The sequence below is a fragment of the Podarcis vaucheri genome (genome assembly GCF_965113315.1).
Source record: "Podarcis vaucheri genome assembly, chromosome: 2".
NCBI classification, from domain to species: domain Eukaryota; kingdom Metazoa; phylum Chordata; class Lepidosauria; order Squamata; family Lacertidae; genus Podarcis; species Podarcis vaucheri.
In genome coordinates this window covers 113,950,774-113,966,144 of record NC_138760.1, presented here as the reverse complement: position 1 = coordinate 113,966,144, position 15,371 = coordinate 113,950,774, and the positions used below count along the sequence as shown (strand labels likewise).

The following is a 15,371-nucleotide window of genomic DNA, read 5'->3' as shown; positions in this document are numbered from 1 at the left end:
AGCATCCTTTGTGTAACTTAACTCCATTGGGGTTTTAACACCAGCACAGTTGTCCATTTTAAACCTTTCCAGCAACTGCTGGATCTTAGCTTCTTGGCTGAGCCAATAGTTCCCATCTTCATCTTGCTGAATTTTAACTCCTAGATAAACAGATACATTGCCTAGTGATTTTATCTGAAACCTTTCTCCAAGCTTTGTGGCAAATTGTTGTGCAAGTTTATCGTCCTTTCCACTGTATAATAAATCGTCAACAAATATCAAGACTGCTTCTTGTTCACATCCCGAGCCTTTTAGATAAAGACACGCATCTGCTGCGCTCTTTCTGAACCCCATGCTCTCTAGAGCATCGTTTAAGCAGGAATTCCAATTACGGGCGGACTGTTTCAACCCATAAATGGATTTGTGTAGGCGCCAGACCTGTTTTGGCTTGTCTCCTTCAAAACCTGGTGGTGGTGTCATATAGACTTCCTCCTGTAAGTCTGCATTTAAATAAGCCACATTGACATCAAAATGAAACAGCTTATTTCCCTTCTTAGCTGAAGAGGCTAAAAGCATTCTTAATGACTCCGATCTTGAAGTAGGGGCATAAATTTGAGAATAGTGAATTCCTTTGCGCTGCGAAAACCCTTTTGCAACTAGTCGGGCTTTATATTGCAACTCATCAGTAGTTGTGGGCTTTAAACGATATACCCATCGACAACCTACAGCTTGTTGCCCTTTTGGAAGCTCTGTACTTGTAAACACACCGAGAGACTTCATTGAAGCCATCTCTTTTTCCATTGCTTCCTGCCACTTTGCGGCTTCTGAGCTTGGAAGCTGTTGTACCTCTACATAGCTATCTGGCTCACACTGTGCCATATTTACGTATACACTTGTCACCTTAAACCACTCTGGCGGCTTGCCCTTTGTGGCACGTTTTGACCTGCGCAATTGCTCCTCTTGTGCCCCCTCTGACCGTTGGCTGTCAGAATCTGTCTCAGACTTTATGTCTGGACGTGCCTCTAGGGATAAAGACCTCCGTTTAGATACCTCCCTTGGGCTTGGTGTTGCAGGCGACCTGCTTCGCTTTTGCTGTGTGCTAGGCCTAACGACTGGCGATGTTGGAACACTCTTAGATTCTGTCTTTTCTACCTTAGGAGAAGAACCTTGTGCCTGGTCAGAATCTGCATCTGGACCATGTGCACCATCCCCTTCTGGCTCATCACCCTCTGGACTTTCATTCTCAGCATAAATGCCTAAATCATCTCTCAAAATGTCAGGGTTAGCATGTAAGTGAGTCCATCCGGATTGCTCACAAAATTCAGCGCTCCTACTGAGGACCACTCTTGCAGTATCCCCATCTGGGTTCACGAACCTCCAAGATTTGGCATGTGGTTCGTACCCACAAAAGATGAGTTTCCTAGCTCTTGGACTTCCCTTTTTCCTTAACGCTTTTGGGATAAGTACATAGGCTTGAGATCCAAACACCCGAAAGTAATTAACTTTGGGCTTCTTCCCATATAAAGCAAAATATGGCGTAGTATCAATTACCAAATTATATACTCGGTTCAGAACATGAGTAGCCGTCTGCCAGGCTTCCGCCCAGTAACTTTGAGGAAGTTTAGCATCAAATAACATAGAGTTTGCCAACTCTTGAAGAACCCTGTTTTTACGTTCAGCCACGCCTCCTTCTTGGGGGGAATAAGGTGTAGACAGACGATGCTTAATTCCCTTTTTCTTAAAGAAATTCTGCAACACAGACCCGGTAAATTCTGACCCTCTGTCTGTTTGAAAAGCAAGTACTCTAGTACCGAATTCAACTTCTACTGCATGAACCCAATTTTTAACTGTTTCTGCAGTATCTGCTTTTGTTTTGAGAGGAAAAAACCATGTAACCTTTGTTTTGTCATCTGAGAGACACAGTGCATACCTCGAACCTCCCATGCTAGCAACAGGCATTGGGCCACATAGGTCCATATGCACAAGTTGGAATACTTTGTCAGATTTCCTATTTGAACTGGGATAACTGCATCTATGAACCTTCGCCCTTTTGCATGCAGTACAATCCAAATACTTAGTACATTTGTTCAATTTGCACCCTTCTGATAATTCAGGTTGTCTTTTAACATACTGAAAATTAATATGTCCCAAACGGCGATGCCATAAATGAACACAAGAATTATGGGTAGGTGAGTTCACACAACCAGCATGAACCTGTTCAACTTCATCTGGACTTGTCTCAAAATAATATAACCCATTTCTGCATTCCACCTGCAAAAGAGATACGTTATTCTTTGAAATAGTGCAAACCCCATTTTCAAACACAGTTTTAAACCCATTTCTATCAAGTTCTGACACAGACAAAATACACCCCTTCATTCCCTTTAGCACGTAGGCATCAATTTCTGTTTGCAAACACTTCAAAAACACTGTGCCTACAGTCTCTAAGGAACGTTTAGTTGAATCTGCCATTGTCACAACTTTAAGGGTTTGCAAATGTCTGCAATTCTGCAAACGGACACTAGATGGCGCCACCAGGTGGTGAGATGCACCACTGTCGATCAACCAGCGTAGATTGCTGCCTTGGCCACGCCCTTGCATCAACGCCATTGCTGAAGCCATGTGCTGTGTGCTGTGGGAGTAGCCACGACCTCCTCCTCTTCTTCGACGTCCCCTGGAAGTCCTTGTCTGGTAACTGGGGGCAACGGCCTTGGTGCTGTCTTGACCAGGTTCATGTGTACAATTCCTGATTAAATGGGAAGAGGAACCACAGCGAAAACAGTGTCTAGCTGCAAAAGCATTTACTGTGTTCTCAAACTCAGCATCCCCACTCTTAGGCACAGCATAACTCCCCTTTGAAGACAAACCTCTTTCTCTTTGCCTTTTATCCTGTTCATCAGCAAGTCGAGAAGAAATGTATTCAAGGGTTAATTCAGATGAAGGCATAGCTTCCAAAGTTAAAGCTAGAGTCTCATAGCTTTTATCAAGAGAAGACAACAAAATGTATGACTGCTGTTCCATAGAGAAAGGAATGCCCAGCTGTCTTAGTTGATTAAAGGCAGACACCATTTTGGCAATATGTTCTTTCACACATGCTCCCGGTTGGAGATGTAAATCAAACAAACATCTTGTAGCATGGATCTTGGCCCCCGCAGTGTTTCTGGAATTTAACCGCTGCAGAACCGTCCAGACCTCATGCGTGTTCTTTAACTCAGAAACATAAGGCATTTGCTCTGGTCCCACTGCCAAAACTAGTAGACCTTGGGCTTTCCTGTCGCGTTTCTGAGAAGCTGCCGCTGCTGCTTTGTCTTCTGCAGACGCGTCTGCAGCTGCCTGTAAAGGCGGTGCTTCAGTACAACTCCACAACTCTTTTGCTTGCAACCAAACCCTTACTCTAGCCTTCCAATCTTGCCAATTTTTCCCATTGAGTCGCGTAAAGGGGACAGTAAAACTTTCCTGGGACTCTGCCATCCTCCCTGGGGCTTAGGAACGATACTCACAGACCTGTAGACCGTCTCCCAGCTGCTGAGGTGGCCCCTCGAGGAATAAGACGTCTTCCAGCGAGTACAAACTGCACAGTGCCTCTTTAAAACTTTTCCTAGGCACGTTGCAGGACTCAAGCTGCTTTGAAGGCTTTCGTTGTCGGCAACCACTTCTGTCTTCGCTCCAGTCCTTGCATAAATCACTCTTAACTGCACTCCTTATCTCCTTCTTGACGTACAAACACCCATAACCTGTCCCATTAAACTTTAATTAGTTTAATGCTAATCAGATGTCCAGTGCGCTTCCGATGCTACAATGTCCCATTACAGCAGAGCTTTTCGCACAGCGGATCAAGAAGGGCTGGAGAGTCAGCATCTTTTCAATAAAGGAATCTTGGAGCAAGCGGTTTGGAACTCAAATAAAAGGTTTATTTACATAAAACAAAAAAACCCTGGTGAAGAATCACACATTTCAGCAAACACGCCCCAAAGAAAAAGTAAGGGGGAAGGGAGAGGGGCAGGCACACGAGTGAGTTGACTATTTATACAAACTCACATTCCTGGAAGCCTAACGACCTCCAGCTGCTCAGTGATTAGAGCGTCTTGATTAGAGCTTCTTAACCCTTTAATACCAACAATATGGTCAGAAGCCCCCTTACAAAAATCTATTGACGTGAGCAGTATCTATTTTCTTTCCACAAGCTGTCCTATTTACACGTGTTAACCATTTTATTTGTTCTTAATGCGAGCACAAGCTAGTTTCATATCTGATGAAGTTAAATGGCAAATCACAATTTGCTTACCAAAGGTTCTAGTCCTAGGTGTAAGAGGGTCTTTGCTTCTGGGTCCTAACCACAAGCTACATGACTTTAGGCTGTAAACTTTGCACACCCCTTCCTGGTGGGCGCGTAGAGGAGGAAATTTTGCGCTCGGGGAAAGGATAAAATGCTTGTGGCTCCCTGAACAAGGTGTGCCTGCCTTGGTCACCTATCTTGAAATGATGTTTTTCTTTCAATAATCCTTTTGGCTATGAAATATACTCAGAGTCGCAAAGTGATTTCATGCTCTTTATTCAGCTCATAGTGGTGAGGAGGAATGAATGAAAGTCCCCTCACAGTATCTGCTTTATATACATTATTTACACAATGGGCTGCACATGATTGGCTAATTCCAGAATTCTACTGTAAGCCAATCAGGTTGTGGATTCACTTCTATCTGGAGCAGGATTGGGTGGTTCCTGCCAACCAATCATACTGCTGCATTGTTCTAGGACCAATCAGACTGCTGCATTCTGAATCCTATTGTTCTAGGACTAATCAGACTGCTACATAACACCCCTCCCCTCTAAGTTCCAGTCCTGCCCGGGAGGTCGCATTCATAGTCCTCAAGGTATGCCGGCGGCCTACGTGTGCGTTGCGGCCTGTGGTGTTCCCTGGTCCGGGGTTCAGGTTCTGGCTCGTGTTCCAAGGATGCTGGCTGTGATGGGGCTGTTTGGTCTGGTGCAACCGGCTCGCTCAGTCGTGGTTCTGGTTCCGGTGTCCTTTCGGCCTCACGGGTCCTCTCTGTATTTACTGATTCTGCCTCTCCTGCTGGCCCCTCCTGCTCTATGGGCCTCACTGCCCCGCTGTTCCCTTGGGACTCCTCTGACCTGTCCTCCTCCTGGGTTTCTCCCGGGAATCGTCGCCGTATCTGGTCGCAGTGGCGACGCCAGCATTGCCCCCCATCCGTTAGCACCTCGTATGACACTGGGCCAGTGACCCTGGTGACTGTGGCGGGTACCCATGCTGGGCCTGCCCCAAAATTCTTTGCGTACACTGGGTCCTGGGCCTCGAAGGTCCGGGGGTTCCTGCCTTCCCCCACCACTACCTCATCCTGAGCTCTATCGGGGTGAAGGCGGTCCAATCTGATTGCAAGGCGCCGACCCATTAGTAGTTCAGCGGGGCTCCGGCCAGTCGTTGAGCTGGGGGTGCTGTGCTGTGCTAGAAGGAATGTGGCAAGGCGGTACTCCCAGTCCCCTTGCGTCATGCGGCGGAGGGTGTCCTTGGTGGTCCGCACCATGCGTTCTGCTTGGCCATTGGTGGCAGGGTGGAATGGCGCCGAATGGATGTGGCGAATGGTGTTCTGTGATGTGAAGGTTTGGAATTCTCCTGACGTAAATGCAGTCCCGTTGTCTGAGATGAGAGTGTCAGGGAGCCCGTGGGTTGCAAACAGCCTGCGTAGTACCCGGATGGCTGCGGACGTGGAAGTGGACGGTACCAGTGCGACTTCCAGCCATTTGGTGTAGGAGTCCACCACTATGAAGAATGTTTTCCCCTGAAAGGGGCCAGCGAAATCCACATGCAGGCGTGACCATGGTGCTCGGGCGGACTCCCAGGACTGGACTGGGGCCCTTGGGGGATCTGGGCGGGATTCTTGGCAGGCCTGGCAGTGTTTGACCCAGGCTTCTATCTCTCCATCGATCCCCGGCCACCACACATAACTCCTGGCAAGGGCCTTCATTCTTACTACCCCTGGATGTGTCTCGTGTAGGGCTGTGAGGACCCTTTTGCGGAGGGGCTGGGGAACAACGACTCTGCTTCCCCATAACAGGCACCCCTTGTGGGCCGACAGTTCATGTTTGTGGGTTGTGTAGCCGGCGAATTCTGGCCCGGGGCTGCTGCTGGGCCATCCCCTCCACACCCAGTCCAGGACCCGGGAGATGACCCTATCTTTCTTGGAATGGTGTGCAACTTCTTGTGCCTGAATGGGGCGGTCGGGAAGCAGCTCCAGGCTCATAACCTCTTGTGCAGGTGCTGGGTCGGGGCCTGTTTCCGGTAGTGGTAGCCTGCTGAGGGCGTCCGCATGGCCCATCGCCTTCCCAGGTCGGTGAATCAGTGCATACTGGTAGCTGGCAAGGAAAATTGACCACCTGAGGACGCGAGGAGACAGCACTTGGGGGGTCTGCTTTTCGGGAGCAAACAAGCCAAGCAACGGCTTGTGGTCAGTCACCACGGTGAAGGGCTGCCCGTACAAGAAATCATGGAATTTTTTTATTCCCTTCACGATTGCCAGACCCTCCTTGTCGATTTGCGAGTAGTTCCGCTCAGTTGCGTTGAGTGTCTGGGAAAAGTACGCCACCGGTACCTCTCTTCCATCCGGGAGTTGGTGCCCCAGGACAGCGCCAATGCCATAGGGTGAGGCGTCGCATGCTAGCACCACCGGCAGCCTCTCGTCGAAGTGTGCCAAGACAGAGTTTGAGACAAGCAAGTCCTTGACTGCCTGGAATGCGGCCTCCTGGCGCTGGCCCCACACCCAAGGGGCCCGCTTGTCCAGGAGTCTGTGTAGGGGCTCCGCTACCGCCGCCTTATGGGGAAGGAAGGAATGGTAAAAGTTCAATAGTCCCAAGAAGGCCTGAAGTTCAGTCTTGCTCTTGGGCGCTGGGGCATCACAAATGGCCCGTACCTTGTCCCCAGTCGGGTGGACCCCTTCTGCGTCCACCATAAATCCCAGAAAGTCCACCTGAGGCACTCCTAGTAGACATTTTCCCCGCTTCACCTTGAGACCCGCCGTCTGGAAACGGTGCAGAACGGTGCGGAGGCGGTCCTCAAACTCCTCTGGTGTGGGCCCGGCAATCAACACATCATCGAAGAAGGGGGTGATGCCAGGAATCCCTTTAAGGAGAGAGTCCATTAGATTCTGGAATATGCCTGGTGCCACGCTGACCCCGAATTGCAGCCGCTTTACCCTGAACGCTCCTCTGTGCGTCACAATCGTCTGTGCCTCTGCTGTGGCCTCATCTACTGGCAGCTGTTGATATGCTTGGGCCAAGTCCAGCTTGCCAAAAATTTTCGACCCAGCCAGGGTGGCAAGGACATGGCTGACCACTGGCACTGGGTATGCATGGGCCATGAGGGCCTTGTTTATGGTACATTTGTAGTCTGCGCAGATACGGACCGAACCATTAGGCTTGACGGGAGTGACGATTGGGGTTTCCCAGGGGGCATTAGGCACCGGCTCCAGCACTCCTTGCTCCACGAGTCGGTCCAATTCCTCGTCTATACGGGGTTTCAAGGCGAACGGGACCCGGCGGGCCTTGAGCCTGAACGGTCGTACTGCGGGGTCAAGCTGTAGCGCAATGGGGGGCCATATACTGTCCCAATTTCCCGTCGAAAACCCCTGGAAATTCCTTGCATATGGCGTCCACGTCCACTTGTAAGCTAGTGTGGTTCACCCTGGTGATGGCTAGCCCCAGTGGTCCAAACCATGCCAATCCCAGTAAGCTAATGTAGGGGCCCTTGACCACAAGCAAGTCCAGTTGCCCCGTCCGCCCTCGGTATTGCACCTTGAAGGTCCCCACCCCCATTGTGGGGACCTTACGTTTCTGGAAGTCCCGGAGGATGAATGGGGCCGGCCTGAGTTTGGGACCCCCAGTAGGACACAGTTTCCTTAAGGTCTTTGCCGAGATTATGGATAGAGTTGAACCTGTGTCAAGCTCCATGCGGCATGGGGCCCCCTCTATCTGTACCTCTACATAAATTTTCTCTACATTGGGGTGGGGCAACTGGTATACCTGGCAGTCTGTGAGCTCCGTCGAGTTGCCTTGGTGCGTTGGGCCCCGGGACCTGGGGCTCTTGGGTTGGTCATCTGATGCCTGGTGTCGGGTGGGCCGAGCCCGACACACCCGGGCGATGTGTCCCGATTTTCTGCACTGCCTGCACTCTGCGTTGCGGAAACGGCAGGTCCTCCTCTCGTGACTCTCCCCGCAGCTTGCGCAGTTTCCTCCTTCTCGTCGAGGCAGCTGTGGTCTGTGCGCTGCTTGAGTGCGCTGCTGTACTCGGTGCACCTCCTCCCTGTCGGATCCTGAGTCGTCGGTGAGGTCTTCGTGGTGGACCCTCGGTTGGGATGGCAGGCTCGGCCGTGCCTCTTGCGTCGACCTCTCGGCAGCTTCCGTAGCCTGGGCCTCAACCAGAGCGACCTGGAACGTTAGGTCCTTCTTAGCGTAGAGGCGTCGTTGCAGCTTCTCATCCTTCAGGCCACTGACGAGGCGGTCACGAAGCATGTTCTCCAGCTCTGAGAAGTTGCAGAACCGGGCGGCTTGGCGGAGAGAGGTCACAAACCCAGTTATGGTTTCCCCAGGGGCTTGTCGCTTTGCGTAGAAGGCATTTCGACGAGCCACCACTGAGGGCTGCGGCGAAAAGTGCCCCTTCAGCTGTTCCATTATTGTTTTGTATGGAACAGTAGCGACGTCTTCAGGCGCAAGGAGAGCCCGGGCGATTTCAAACGTCTCCTCTCCGCAGACGCTGAAGAATATCGCCCTCTTCTTGGCGTCTTCTTCGTCGGTGACCCCTTTGGCTTCTAGGAGGAAGGTGAAACGGGAGGCGTACGCTTCCCAGTCTCCAGATGCTGGGTTGAATGGCGAGAAGCTGCTGTTGGCTGCCATTCTGAGTTCCTTGTGTCCCGGAGCTGAAGCCTGGATACACGGTGCGAGGCAGTGGTGCGGCAGGTGGCGGTGCTGCGGTGCTGTGTGTGGCAGTCAGCTCAGCGGGATCCCACCTTCGTCGCCAGTGAAATATACTCAGAGTCGCAAAGTGATTTCATGTTCTTTATTCAGCTCATAGTGGTGAGGAGGAATGAATGAAAGTCCCCTCACAGTATCTGCTTTATATACATTATTTACACAATGGGCTGCACATGATTGGCTAATTCCAGAATTCTACTGTAAGCCAATCAGGTTGTGGATTCACTTCTATCTGGAGCAGGATTGGGTGGTTCCTGCCAACCAATCATACTGCTGCATTGTTCTAGGACCAATCAGACTGCTGCATTCTGAATCCTATTGTTCTAGGACTAATCAGACTGCTGCAATTTGGATCCTATTGTTCTAGGACCAATCAGACTGCTTCAGTTTGGATCCTATTCAACTCAGTACATAACAGGCTACTTCACCAATTTTGTTCAGAATTCATTTTAAAGGGTCATGGGACATCGTCTTCAGAACCAGTGTGTTTTTATCCCACAGTAGTCACCGGCCTATGAGCCCCATGCCCATAGTTTGATCTCCCCTCGAACTAAATCCAGTCCTCTAAATATAACACCACATGAGGTCTCCTAACAGCTAATTGGAATACCCAGAAATATCCATATGCAATGAAATAAATTTCTCCTAAGAACTTTGAAAGGTTCTGCATAGCTAGTTAATTCAAAGAGTTTTGCCCCCTAAGGAGTTAAGTAGTGTTCTCTTTTCCATCCCTTCCCTGGTGCAAGTCACAGCCTCCAGGGGACGCTGTGCAAGGGAAGAGGAGCCAGGTCATTAGGGGCTTCTTTGCTCATGACTGAAGGGTAACATGTAGTTTCCCCTTAATTATCGAGCCTGAGTTCTGGCCCTTATGGGGCTTCATGATGGTTCCTCACAGAGCTGCTGAAGAAGGGGAGAGAGAGCAATTTTCTCCACTTCTGTCATCCTGCTGGATAAGATCATAAAATCATTTATCCTGACCCCTGAAGGCCCTTTTAGAGATAGAGAGATCAGACTACTATGGTCATGTAGATGTGCCGGTACCAACAGATAGTATGGGACACAATGCTGAGGCAGAAGAGGCAAGGAGCTGGACTGAATTAGGCAAGCCGCTCAGGGTAAGAGTTGCGGAGAGCATTTCTCTTTTCCTACCATCTTTTACATTGATCATTATGGAGATGCCTCCAGTTGTAAGAGAATCTGCATCTCTTTCTCTTTCAGTCTCCTCCTGTCTTTTCCCCCTTGACCCTCTCCCCTTCACAAACTCATACACATACTGGATGTTCTTACTCTCTGCTTTTTAAAAAAGATTTCTTATCAGTGTGGCTCAGTGTGTGCTTCTTTTTGCTTGGTTCATCCTCTTGGGTGTCTCCCCCAGTCGCCACCTTCCCTTCTGCATCCCCTCTAGTCACATAGGAAGGGCTCAGTGGTGGAGCATCTACTTTGCATGCAGAAGGTTCCAGGTTCAAAATTTGACATCTCTTGAACGGGCTTGCAGAGAGCCGGGTCTGCAATCTTGGACAGCTGCTGCCTATCAGACTAGACTAGTGTCCTTCAAGCTTCAATCCCCAGAGCTGTTGGACTGCAACTCCCATTGTCTATCACCATTGGCTAAGATGTCTGGGGGGTGATGGGAGTAGTAGTCCAACAAAACCCAGCAACTCAAGTATGGAGAATACTGTGTAATACAGAGATAGCTGGACTAATGCTCTTATTGGCTATAAGGCAATTTCACGACTGCCCCAGGCTACCCCTAGTATTTTCTACACAGTACCCTCTTGATGATCTGGACTACGGAGTTGCATCCAGACTGAGCTCTGTGAGAGTTTCCTTGGCCCAAGGTGGAGCCACTTGCTCTCTCAATACAGACTGTCATAGCAGACCAAGAGGCCAAGCTATGAACCACTCCATGGGATAGATTTTTGTTGTTGTTAATATTCTTCTTTGCAAATCTTATTTTATTTTCCCCAGCCAGAATGCAGTGTGGGCTATACACATATTAAATAAATAAAAGAATATCCAGTGTGTAAAACTGACCTAGCCATAATGAATTTACTTCTCACTGTGACAGAGGTGAGATAGTAGGGTATATTGAATTCTTCAACTTTTAAATTCCAAAAATGTGGGGTACAAAAAAGTTTTAATATGTCTTGGGAATGAAGAGAAGAAAAGAGATAAAATATTGGATATGCATTTTTCAGAATGAATTTACTTCTCACTGATTCAGAGGTGAGCTAAATCCAAAAATAAGGGTGGCTAAAATGTTTTACTATGACTTGGAAATTCAAAAGATATTTTGGTTAAATTAATACAATTTTGTTTTGTTTGGTAAGTAAAATGGGTGTAAGATTGCATGCATATTATAAAAATTGATTGCCAAGTACTTGCAGTTATATATATGATAAAATTAAATATTATTTGGTTTCCCAAAAGTAGTTTATATGCTTCTTCATCAAACGTTGACATCAAACTAAATGTTGTCCAGTCACAAAAAATAATAGCAGATTTGAATTCCTCACACTCAGAAATATCCCTCACTGAATAAATTTGCAAAAACTAAGTTTCACCCCATAAAATGACACGCCCTTCTGAGGTAGTGTGAGAGGTGTCATCTTGAGAAAGGGACCATAAATTATAGGATGGATGTGAAGAGAAGAATGGAGATGTAATACTGAATACACTTGTTTTTAGTGGGTAATTTAATTATTGTTTGATTTTATACTAATGTTATATATTTGATATTAGCCACCCTGAGCCCAGTTTTGGCCGTGGAGGACAGGATACAAGTAAAAGTTTACTTATTGTTGTTGTTGTTGTTATCATTTTTCAGTTCATGGGACATGGCACTTTTCATGATATGCTGGTGAGCAATTTTCTTGTCTTGTTTTTCCTCCTAAAGTTTTTCTCCCTCAAAGTTTTGAGACATGTGCTTGGAAATGTATACAGTGGTACCTCAGGTTAAGTACTTAATTCATTCCAGAGGTCCGTTCGTAACCTGAAACTGTTCTTAACCTGAAGCACCACTTTAGCTAATGGGGCCTCCTGCTGCTTCTGCGCCACTGGAGCACGATTTCTGTTCTCATCCTGAAGCAAAGTTCTTAACCCGAGGTACTATTTCTGGGTTAGCAGAGTCTGTAACCTGAAGCATATGTAACCTGAAGAGTATGTAACCTGAGGAACCACTGTATGGGGAAAGTGCCTGGGATGGATATTATAAACTGAAGTTGGGGGATAGATTAAGCATCTTTATCACAGATTCTTCCTCCCTCCTTAAGTTGATCCTTCTTTTATATACAAGCAGCAACAAGAAAGCAGCTTTTCTGTTTCTGTTACTTGCATTTGCAGCTGATACAATTAGGTTTTTCAACCTTTGTTAAATTTCTCTAAACAGATTTTCCCGGTCTCCAACCCTGGATCATTTTATTGTATACTTTTTGTCTTTACATGTTTTTAACCACAAGACTAAATTTGACCACCAGAATAGTACACAGTATTCCAAGTGTGGCTGACCACTGGAGCATATGGTAGCTGGCACTTTAGTTCAATCTTATTATTCTCAACTTTAAATTTGCCTTCTTTAGATCACTACAAAACATTACCATTTTCAACAAGCATCCCAACCCTTACGTCCAGGTAACCTATCCCTGCATCAGACCATGTAAAAATTAGAAGGTTTTCTCATTGTACACATGGTACATGGGTGATCTCAGCCATACCAAGATGCCACTATTGCTCTTGTGCCAGCGGCTTATTCCAGCTCCATTTTGAGTAGGTATTTTGCTATATATCTTTTTTTCTTTTCCAGATGCTGTAAAGAGAAGCAATGTGGGGAGATAATCAGAGCCATGAAGGAGAATTCATCTTACTGGGAGTGGCTGACCGCCCACACTTGGAGATGTTTCTCTTTGGTCTTGTCCTGATCTGCTACATGATGACCTTGCTGGGCAACACAACCATCATGGTGGTGTCGCGGCTGGACCCCCATCTCCACACCCCCATGTATTTCTTCCTCAGCAACCTCTCCTTCCTTGATCTTTGCTTCACTACCAGTCTTGGACCACAAATGCTGGTGAACTTTTGGAGGAAAAGCAAGGCCATCAGTTACGGTGCCTGCGTGGCCCAGCTCTACATCTCTCTCGCTCTGGGCTCCACAGAATGTATTCTTTTGGCTGTCATGGCCTGTGACCGCTATGCTGCCGTCTGCCACCCACTGCGTTACACTACCATTATGAGCCACTCTGTATGCTTCAAAATGGCTGCTTTTGCCTGGATTAGTGGGCTAAGCACCTCAGTGGTGGAGTCGGTGATGACTCTTCGGCTCCCACGGTGTGGAGAGAACCGAATTGACAATTTTTTCTGTGAGGTGCCAGCCTTAATCGAATTGGCCTGTGCTGACACCTCCTTCAACGAGGCTTTGCTTGTTGCTTCTAGTGCCGTCTTCCTTATAGTACCCCTAGGCCTCATTATGGTCTCTTATTGCTACATTGTGGTTGCTGTGTTGAGGATCCGCTCAGCAGAGAGCAGGCAGAAGGCCTTCAACACCTGTGCTTCCCACTTGATTGTGGTGTCGCTCTTTTATGGGACGGCCACCTTCAGCTATGTCCAGCCCCCGTCCAACTACTCCCGCGATCAGGGCAAGATGGTTTCCCTTTTCTATACATTTGTTGTCACCATGCTCAATCCCTTAATCTATACCCTGAGGAACAAAGAGGTACACAAAGCTCTAAGAAGACTGATGAAGAAAACTTAAGACCAATGTCTCCCAACTCCGTTCAGAGACTGTGTGGTTATATTTTAATAAAAAATAAATAAAACCTCACTGATCACTTATGTGGCAATTTTTGTCTTAACCAGAGCTTCTTTTTAATTTTGAATTGGCTGCCGGATATGCCAATGAACCAGGCTGGACACTGCAGTCTGTACTGCACCCCTCTGAGGTCTGTGGCCTAGGCAGTTATCTAGTTTGCCCCATGATAGGGTTGGCCCTGGGTGCCAGCCTCAGTCAAATAGGCCTGTTCTGGCACCTCACTGAATGTGGTGGTGCTCTTTGCTTCCAGTGTGGTATTCCTTGTAGCACCCCTAGGCCTCATTATGGACTTTCATAGCTACACTATGATGCTGAGTTAGGTTTACTCAGCTGAGGGGAGTCAAAAGGCCTTCAACACCTGTGCCTCCCACTTGATTGTGGTGTCACTGTTTTATGGGGCGGCCATTTTCATTTACCTTCAGCCCCCGGTCCAACTATTCTTGTGACCAGGCAAGATAGTTTCCTTTTTCTATACATTTGTTGTCACCACGCTTAATGCACTAATTTATATCCTGAGGTACGTTCTTTCCAGGCACATGTCCTTGTTTTAAAAGGTGCCCCCCCCCCATTTTGCTTCAGAGCATTCACCACAGAAAACACTCTTTAAAGCAAAAGGTCATTCAGGCGCAGATTTAAAGCATGGGCCACGTCTGGAAAGCGTGGAGGAAAGCTAAAAGTGGATAAACTCAAAGAGAGCACAACAACCACCCTCTCCAGTTGCGGTTCCTGGCAACTGATATTTAGAGCCTGAACGCCATGTTCAGTGTAATGTCTACATTCACCTTCAGAGTCCAGGTGCATTCATTTTAAGGTTGAATGGTAACTGCTGGTGCCTATTAGGTACTTTCTTATTAACATGGGAACAAAATCCAAGTCCTCCTTCATCCCTAGCAGCATTATTTATTGAAAAGTTACATTTGGAGGTGTGTATTGAGAACTAATATCCTTTTTTAAAAAAAGATAAAAAGACTGCCATTAATACAACCGTTGGGTTGATGGGAATAAAATGGAGGATAAAATGTCCTTCCTACAGATCTACTGTAACGCCAAAGATGGGAGGGGAAGGAAGGCGGGAAAGACAGTGTCAAACTGGTTCTGCAGGATGGAAGTCACCCCCACCAAAGTAGCAATAATGCCACATGGCTGGTTCACATGACACAATGACAATCAGCAGCCGTAAAATGCATTAAACAGAAAAGTAGTGTGTTGGTGTGGGGTGTGTGTGTGTGTGTTTGTGTGTAGAACTGGCAGACAGCTAAACCGAAATATCTTGGATTGCAAAGTCAAATTAAGGGCCCCTGCAGCGGTCCTTTTTAACACACATTCATAGCTCTTTGCGCTCAGGATGCTTTTGGGGTGGTCACATACAATCCAACAACAACAACAACAATTTTATATGTACCCTGCCCATCTGGCTGGGTTGCCCAAACCATGCTGATTGCACCTGGAGAATTTGGGGGGCAGTCACACTGCTGCATTTCCATTCATTTCAAACTTCCTGTTGAAATATTCTATACCACAAATGTTTGGTGTAGGGGGTTTCTCCCACATTTGTTATGCTATAGCCCCAGCAGTTATGTGGTAACACTGAGGAAGCATCACAGAACAA

The 15,371-nt window shown here is 47.6% G+C and overlaps 2 protein-coding genes across 2 annotated transcripts in view; both read left to right on the top strand.

Annotated features, from left to right (window-relative positions):
- LOC309525132 (olfactory receptor 2G3-like) overlaps positions 1-15,371 on the top strand; it is a 53,384-nt gene that overhangs the window by 10,944 nt on the left and 27,069 nt on the right. The window lies entirely within an intron of this gene.
- LOC309525137 (olfactory receptor 2C1-like) lies at positions 12,530-13,781 on the top strand. Its single transcript, XM_082210556.1, has one exon. It carries the CDS (start codon positions 12,779-12,781, stop codon positions 13,703-13,705), a length of 927 nt encoding a protein of 308 aa, XP_082066682.1. The 5' UTR covers positions 12,530-12,778; the 3' UTR covers positions 13,706-13,781.